Raw genomic sequence first — 9471 nt, forward strand, 5'->3', positions numbered from 1 at the left:
AAAGAGCAAATGAGTGTTCCATTTAAACAATCTTTACTAGATCCCTGAAGTTACTATCTTGTCACTATTTAAGTGATGGATATTCAATTGGATTTTTCTGCATTAATAGCTCTGTTCAATCCAGAAATGAAGTGTCATGCGGGACAGACAATAAACAGTTCTATAAAAATGCAAATTTTAAAAATTATTAAAATGTACTCAAAAGTAACACAAAGTAACAAATTCTATTACACACTTCTTAAACTGAGAAGTGTTCTACCAAGCTTTTTTTCATAAAGGAGATTAATCTTTAAAAGTTTTTTTTTGGGTATGCTGCTATTTTTCAAGCTTCTTCTTCTTCCTCTGTGGTTCATTAATGTTTGAAACATCGGTGCTTACTCCTGGTATCTAAAATAATGCAAATGAGAAAAAATAAGGAAGTTAAAAGCATAAATTAATCTAATCTCATCTTCATTTTTCCCTTCCACATTGTCACAATCAAATTTAAAAGGATGCAGGGGTACAAAGGAGAACGGAGGAAAGGAACTAATAAGAGTTTTACAGATCCAGTAATACCTAAAGTAAATGGTTCAGAAATGTACAATGGACACAAGATCTCAACAGGTGAGAAGCATGTCATTTGGGAAGTGTGTTGTTAGCTCTAACATTTAATCCTTTCCACCTCCTATTGATCCTAGTTGAACCACTAAGAATGATGGAGACCACAGATGTGTTGGGGCAGAACAAAGGTCAATGGCAGGTACAACACTGACATTTAATCTTTAAAAATGCAGATTTCAAGACTGTCAAAAGAGAAAAAGTAGGTGAGAGATCTGAAAGACTTCAGTGAGAAAACTGGTTTTGCCATGCAAGTATCTGGCCTCCATGCCACTTATGAGATTCCCTCTAGCATTAAACAGAAATAACATGCGATCATATCACTCACTTTCACAAAGCATGTTCTTCTGTTTGTTCCATGACAACAAGGACATTCCAAGGTTGGTCTTACCTGGGGCTCTACCAAGGACATTCGGATTTTTTGATGCTGAAGATTAGATGAGTCTAACATGATTTTCACTTTAACTTTATCAAATATGTGAAACACTGTATCTTCTATTTTAAGTGAAGGTATCTAAAACAAAACACATTTTATCATTCTTTTGCTTTCCTATACTTGAGATTAAGGAGCTCTGGTAGCTTAGTGGATACGAATTGGGCTGCTAACCTCAAGGTCAGCAATTCAAAACTACCAGCTGTTCTGTAGGAGAAAGATGAGGCTTTCTGCTCCAGTAAAGATTTATAGCCTCAGAAACCCTGTGCAGGGTCACTATGAGTCGGGACCAACTCCATGGTACTTAACAACAACAAATACTTGCGATTAAATCTTTACAATCTGTCATTGGGATAACCTCATTTGAAAACTTTGAATTTAAAAATGACTTCACTACTGATAAACATTTAGGTGTCCTTTTCAATGTATTTAAAAGTTAATTTGGGATTCCTGGTGTAGCACTGTGGGATAATGCACTGGATCATAAGATCAGTTTGAACTGCATGGTCGGTGGGGTTCAAATTCAGCAGCTGCTCCTTAGAAACCCTACACAGGGTCACCATGAGTTAGAACAAACTCCACGACACTTAACAACAAAAAAATTAATTTAGTAGCATTAGATATATATGACGTATTAATATGTATAACTCCTCTTTTCATTATCAAAATATGTATTAAAAAGTTTAGTATACTTTCATTAAACCTGAGATTCCCACTCCACTAATCAATCAAATTGTTGGTCAAATAAAGGAGCACAAAGGAGTTGCAGGCCAAGGTTTTAAGATATTCTTAGTTGTGGTTTAAGGATAGGGACATAGGGAGTGTCAGGTAAGAAATCCTGGAAATGGGTTAAAAAATTTCATTTCCCAGGGCTATAAACAGCTTCTTTATTCTTTTACTTTAGTTGTTCACTTAGTGCAACATTTAATCCAATTTGTCCTTAGAGAAGAAAACTATATGTAGTATAAAAGAAAACAAGAACAACATATATGATGAGGCTTCAAAAAGTTCATAGAAAAATGGAGTGAAAAGATATGAAATTTTCCATGAACTTTTTGAAGCTCACTTTTACTTATATGGAAAAATTCACTAAAGTTAGAAACTGCAAAGCTATGAGCTTAGTTGGCGTAATGAAATCTGGATTTTCTGGCATGTATTTAAAGATTTAACATAAATTCTGTAGAGCACAAATTACAATTTTACTGTTTATAGGTACCACTTGTGACCAGAAAAAACAGTGCCCCACTCCAAAGGAAAACAAAAATTAGAAACATTGTACCTCATCATCATAAATAAGTCGTGGATCTGGTTTGTCCTTTTCTTCAAAAAAGACTGTACCTTCTAGCCCATACTTTGGAATTAACACCACGATAGCATTTTTTCTTACAAATAAAATATAGGCTTCTTCACTTACTATTCCTTTGCTTTTGAAAAATAACTGTAAAACAAAGCACAACATTATTAAAAAATTTTATAAAGTCCTTTGGAATAAGAAAAATAAATAAATATTCATCTCTCCTAACCTTACTGACAAATAACAAATACCTGGGTATGAAATGCCACAGATGCACGTTGAGCATATTGAGCCATTTTGTGCCGGAAATTAAGATTTTTACATAAATCTGCAAGCTTGTGTTTATCTGTCAACTCTGGGTAAGTAGAGTCAGCCCCAATAGCCACAGCCAACAACCGATGAACAATGACGTCTGCATATCTAGATATATGAAGAACCATGATATATTAGCATTTTATGATATATTTTTTTAAATTCAAAATTATTTCTGTCTCCCTAACTTCGAAAGGAAATGCAGCGGCTCCACAGTAAGTACTGGATCATGAACAAGGTCAACAGTGCAACCGGACCAGCGGGAGACGAGGCTTTAAAACCTCAGAAACCCTATACAGGATCGCTATGAGTTGGAACGACTTGATGTCACTAACAACAAGAAGCAACTTCCTATGGAAAACATACCTTCTGATAGGTGATGTAAAGTGAGTGTATATTGGGGAGGCTAAACCATAGTGGTGAAAATCATTATCCATCCCAGAGCAAAAGTAAACAGCTTGCATCATACAGCGAGTGGCCAAGATCCGTAACAGAGTGTTCAGATAGAGGAATGTAGGAGACTCAGCCTGGTCCAAAGAATCAGCCAATGATTTTGCTGTGTCAGTCCTAATTTCCAAATTCTGCAGGTTCAAAAGGAGTGGAAAAGTACCAAATCAGACATTTGTAATCATATCTATCATGCCTTCAATACATAAGCAATTATATGGAGTACATACAGACTTTCTGACCAGAAAATCAATATTTATGCCTTAATGAAACCTGGACTTTCGGGCATGTGTTCAGAGATTTAACTAATTCTGTAGAATACAAAAAACAAAATACAACAAGAAAACCACTAAAAACTCATTAAAAGTATTTATGCAACACTGAAGTTAAAATTTTTAAAAAATGTATTTACATAAAAAATGCACATAACTAAAATAAGTTGAAAATACTTCACAGTTTTAATAAATTAAAAAAAAAGTTTAATGTACTTAAAAAAAACTTTCACATTGAAACTGTAATATGATTAATCCACCCATCCTATTATTTGCACACTTTATAAGCACTTTGTTTTTTCCACCGATAAATGTCTGAGTCCACTGTATACTTTCTAAGCATGTTTTTTTTCTTAGTAGCAAGTTGGCCTCTCTTCATCTAGTCATATAAAGTTTATCCTTCTCAAAGACTCTTCTAGCTGAGTCCTCTGTTATGTGATCAGTACTGGAAATTCTTTAGGCTTGTGTGACACAGAATATTTTAAAAAATATTATATACCCATTCTGCTCCCAGTGTGTATAATAAGTAAGTTTCTTTTGCAGCGAGTAATTATCTGCTTTGCTTCAAATTCTTTGATGGCATCCAATTGGTCTTTTAAAAAAAGTTTGAATTGAGGTATTACATAAAGTGTAATTCTTATAAAATAAATTTTTACATAAGTACATTAACACCATGTTAAGACCTACATTATACTGTCTGAGATTATTTTTAATAGTGTCTAGCAGTTCAGGATTTTTTTTTTTCTTTTTATTGCTGATGAGCATTCCACTGTACATATACATCACAATTTACCTCAATATCTCGATTAATATTTGGGCTGTTTGTTTCTAGTTTGGGGCTCTTATGATTAAAGCTACTATGAACAGTTTTACACATGCCTTTTGGTAATTGTATGCTCTCTTGGACATATTTTAGGAGTGGAATGTTGGGTCTCTGGGAAGGTATACCTTTAGATTTAGTAAGTAGAGCTTTAGTCAGCAGTGGTAAGTTTTGCTCATTAGTAAAACCTAGATCCTTATGGTCTACTTTTCCTTTATAATTTAGATAAAATGGCACTTCTTCAAGTTTTCTGATACAACAAACACTACCCTACTTCAGCTCAGTTACCTACTCCACTCACATGTGTACACACACTGTCAGTTGAGACTTACAGAGCTATACTTTTGAAAAGAAATTCAGACTATCCGGATGCATTTTAGTTGAAAATTACTAATATTTTGTTTGTCCTTACTGTACTTTTACAAGAAAACAAATCATGTGCTTTAGTCATTCCCTCTGCAAGACTTGTTTTATTGTTGTTACATATCGTTCAGTCAGTTCTGACTCAGAGAGACCCTGCATAGGGTTCCTAAGGCTGTAAATCTTTGCAGGAGTGGAAAGCCTCGTCTTTCACCCATGGTGTGGCTGGTGGGCTTGAACCACCGGTCTTGATGTTCAATCTAGTGTTTATTCTACAGAACTACCATACTGCATTTTATTGTTGTTGTTAAGTGCAGCTGAGTCGATTCCAACTCATAGTGACCCTGTATAGGATTTCCAAAGAGTGCTGTTGGGTTTGAACTACCAACCCCATGGATAGCAGTTAAGTGCTTATCCTATAGTGCCACTTCAGAACTCCTGCTTTTATAGATTAATAAAATCTTTTGACACTCAAAAATATGGTATATAAAATATAAGAATAATTCTAGTTTCTGTAACATAGGATGCTAAATGTTTTATGTAATTAAAGTCTGATTAAAATTATCTGGGAAGATTTTTTTTTTTTAGAATTTAGGAACAAGACCAAAATAAAAAAAATATAAATAAAAATTACATTACAAACACTATGGAAATTTTTTTCTTAATAGATTTCAAGTTTTAAAACTGTGGTTCTTGTTAGGTGCCATTCAAGTCATTTCCAACTCATAACTTGTATGGGGTTTCTGAGGCTGTAAATCTTTGTGGGCACAGAAATCCTCATCTATTTCCTGAGGAGTAGCCTGTGTATTTGAGCTGCCAACCTGTGATTAGCAGTCCAGTGTTTACCATACAGCAACCCCGGAAGTCCTAAGGTCCAAATCTAGACCTAGTTAATCTATTTTCCAGGATAAAACTTTTCAACAAAACTCTCAAGTGAATGAAACCCATTCAAATATTTAAAATAAAAAACTTGAAAACTTCTTTAATATAAAATGAACTCAAATTTCTAACTGAAATGGAAGGATTCTTCATACCAAGGAACAAGCTTGTTTTCTCAGTGCACTGAGTTCATAGGGACAGGAAATACATACGCACACATATATATAAGGAGCTCTGGTAGCATAGTGATTACGAATCGGGCTGCTAACCTCAAGGTCGGCAGTTCAAAACTACCAGCTGTTCCACGGGAGAAAGATGAGGTTTTCTGCTCTTGTAAAGATTTGCAGCCTTGGAAACCCTGTGCAGGGTCACTATGAGTAGGAAATGACTCCATGGGATTTAACAACAACATACATATATATAAATAAAATTGCACTGGTTAGTACAACTCTCAGATCTTACACAGATAAATGACTAAAACATTTTCGACTTTTTAACCCAAGTCTTAAGAAGAAGTAAGATGACAACAGAAAATCTCCTAATTTACGATATAAGCCTTGGAACAAGAGTGAGAAACTTGATTTTGCTTCAATGTGTACTGCAATAGTACCACCACAAAGGTCTGAGACAAAATCTTATTTCAACACTAGCCTGTTAGAATGATGCTCTGAGAACCAATACTACTCCTTCCAGATCTCTTCTAGACAGGAAAGAAGGGGCCTGAACAGGAGAGTCAAGAAAAGTCAGCATAAGTCACATTTGTCCAAAGGGTGACTGTACTTAAATAATTAATTAGGTCCAAACTAGAAGCAGGGCATGCTAGGAGCTGGAAAAATGACACCTTTTCTGTATTTTTCCTTTTTTCATGCATCCAGTAAATAGATTTCTTTCTTGAGTGCATATTATAAAGAGGGCTTGAGGTAGAGATGAGAAGCAAACCAGATACTTGTAGATCTGTGAATTAATTAGACCTTTCACAGTGGCCATAGAGCACCATATGCCAAAAGAACACATGCAAAGGCACAGAAATATAGAAATGCATACTATTTCCAGAACACTGCAAATAACTGAGTCTGGAACACCTGGCTTTAGCAAAGTGCCCTTGGTTAAGAAGCAATATAACACTAAAGAATGTATTAAATGTGTGCAGAAATGACCTTACCTGAGATAGACGAAGTTTGTTTGTTTTTTCTAACATCAAAATAATGACTAGCATATTTTTTCTCAAGAAACCATAAAATCTTTAGTTGTGACTATAAACTATTTAGTGTGATGGGTGCATCAAAACACAAACACAAATGAACTTTTAGACTGTACGGACCTACCTTGGACTTGGCTGCCTTAACGAGAATTTCATAATTTGATGGAGGAGGAGCAGGATGCTTTCGAAGTAAAGCATGTTCAGAAAACTCTTCATGAATTTTTTTTGCAACAGAGATATTGGCAAGTAACATAAATTCTTCCACCATGGAATTTGTTTCTCTGTCAATGGAAAGAGTATTACATAAGGAAAGACAATCTGAGACATCTATATATCTTGTTCACAGGCTACAAGATAATGAAAGCTTTTCCTATACAAACATTGATTTGTGCATAAGTACACATTGATATTTTTGATGAATTTATGGCTTATTTCTCAGCTACCATGCTTACCATCACTACAATGAATCTCATGCTAGAAATGGCTCTCCAACTGGCACTCAAAACCAAAGCTTTACTAACTCTAGTAAGAAGTACACTCTATCAATTAAGTACTGTCAAGCTTTTCACTGCACCAGATCCAAAGAGAGATTTATTTAACTTTAAATCAACAAAATTTAATAAGCAGAATTAAAAGTCACTTGTGGTGCTGGTGCTGGTGATGTGGCATGGAGTCAGTTCTGACTCACAGTGACCCTGTATAGGGTTTCCAAGGTTATAAATCTTTATGGAGCAGAAACCCTTATCTTTCTCCCGTGAAATGGCTGGTTATTCCAAACTACTGACCTGGAGGTTAACAGCCTAACTCGTAAACACAAGGTCATACAAATTTTTGTTAAATAAGTAAAAAAATTCACTAATGAGTCACCAGAATTAAAAGATCATATACCCAGAGTCCTAGTGGTTTAGTGGGTTATATATTTGGGTACTTATATCAAGGTCAGCAGTTCAAACCCACCAGTTACTTCACAGGAGAAAAAGGAGGTGGTATATTCCTGTGAACCTTAGGGAGCAGTTCTACCACGTCCTACAGAGTCATTATGAGCTGCAATCAGCTTGGTGACAATGGGTTTGGATTTTTCAATCGACAACATGACCTGAGTCAAATGACTTGACAGCAACTGGCCTAATCTGGGTGTTTATTATGACCCAGATATTGAAATATATATTTATATGTGTGTGTGTGTGTGTGTGTCTCTAAATAAAAGAATCCTATATAGTAGTCATGGTTTACAATGAAAAATTGAGCATGAATGACATGACTCTCCTGCCTGAGTGAATTATTAGCAGTATTAGGATACAGGTTCATAAAGTCTGACTTCAAAGGTCTTAACCAAAGCTTTTCATACTATTTTATATAGATATTCTGTGTACATTTAAAGCTTAATTTAGTCAGTGATCTACTTTCTTTTCATATAGGATTTTTCTTCCAATTCACTGAACATGGATTATTAATGTTTCAATCATGCTTCTATTCTTAATAGTCATTCTTGACAAGATTCTATAGTTTACAGAGCAGATCATCAGTTTTCCATTCAACATATCATGTTATTTTGCTTTATTACAATGACTGTAATCTCTTCCATGTACCAATAGTAAATATCATTTACCTCTATTCACTTTAACATTGCATTTTTCCCTGTGTCTTGAAAAAGATTCTTAAAGTATTATAAATTTTTTAAATATAAGGAAAAACCTCCACTCACACCTTTAATAATATGGAGAAACCTCTTAGTGTGGCTGTATGGGTTTTCTTTCTCTAGATTAAAAGAAATGGGAAATATTCTACTTTGACAAAGCTAGATTCAACATTTTCCCCAAAAGAGACTCTTGTTGTTAAGTGCCATCAAGTTGGTTTTGACTCATAGTGACTCTTTATCAGGTTTCTATGGAGTCCTGGCACAGTGCTGTAAGACAAGCACTGGACTGCAAGGTTGATGGTTCAAACTCATAAGTACTCCTGGGAAATCCTATACAGGGTTGCTATGAGTCAGAATCGACTTGATGGCACTTACCAACAACAACTAACAAGGAGCAGCTGGTGGATTTAAATCGCTGATCTGCGGTTAGCAGTCCAGTGCTTATCCATCTTATATCACCACACCAGGACTCCATAAAAGGCTCCTACTATTGGACTAATTATTAGTATTAACATTATACATGTCTGCACAGAAGTTCTCCTTTTTACAGTATTTTTAATTTAAGTTCCAAAGCTCTAAAGTGCCTACTGGTTCTAACAAACCAACCTGAAATTAGACATTAAAAAAAAATTCATGTTTGGATGAAAGTTTACACAGCACATTGATTTTCCACTAAAAAATTCATACACATTTTGCGTTGTGACAATAGACCCATTTTTAATCCTTGGTCAACTACCAGAAAAGTGAAAATCATGTTTAGTGTCAGAATTACCTTCTATAAAAAAAAAAGCAAGCAAAGAAAAGAGGCCTGAACTGATTTAACCAAAAGCATTCTTGCTACCTCAATCTTATAAACCAATAAAAAGTAGCAGTAATAGTTGGCATGTGAATACTTTTCACAATGTCTCATGAGATAGATAATAATTTTATCAATTATTAAATAAAAACATTGAGGCACACAAAAGATCCAAATCAATGTTGTTGAGTTAATTCTGACTCATAGCAACTCTGTAAGACAGAGCAGAACGTCCCCACAGGGTTTCCAAGGCTGTAGTCTGCATGGCGGCAGACCACCACATCTTTCTCCTGCAGAGCATCTGGTGGGTTCAAACTGCTGATCTTTTTAATTAGCAATCAAGGGATTAACCATATACCATCAAACCCAAACCTAAACCCTTTAACTCACAGCAGCCCTATACAGGGATTCTGAATCTTTA

General features: G+C 35.0%; 1 protein-coding gene across 1 annotated transcript in view; it reads right to left on the reverse strand.

The window, feature by feature from the left end:
* Positions 1-315: 315 nt before the first annotated feature.
* The window catches only part of DIS3 (DIS3 mitotic control homolog (S. cerevisiae)), a 33803-nt gene continuing 24647 nt past the window's right edge, over positions 316-9471 (reverse strand). The window contains exons 16-21 of the mRNA XM_006864309.1: positions 6740-6896; positions 3003-3217; positions 2576-2744; positions 2310-2468; positions 989-1111; positions 316-387 (exon numbers count right to left, since the gene is read on the reverse strand). Coding sequence (XP_006864371.1) covers positions 316-387; positions 989-1111; positions 2310-2468; positions 2576-2744; positions 3003-3217; positions 6740-6896 — 895 coding nt within the window. The remainder of the gene's footprint in view (positions 388-988; positions 1112-2309; positions 2469-2575; positions 2745-3002; positions 3218-6739; positions 6897-9471) is intronic.

Source organism: Chrysochloris asiatica, unplaced genomic scaffold (assembly GCF_000296735.1).
Source record: "Chrysochloris asiatica unplaced genomic scaffold, ChrAsi1.0 scaffold00063, whole genome shotgun sequence".
NCBI classification, from domain to species: Eukaryota; Metazoa; Chordata; class Mammalia; order Afrosoricida; family Chrysochloridae; genus Chrysochloris; species Chrysochloris asiatica.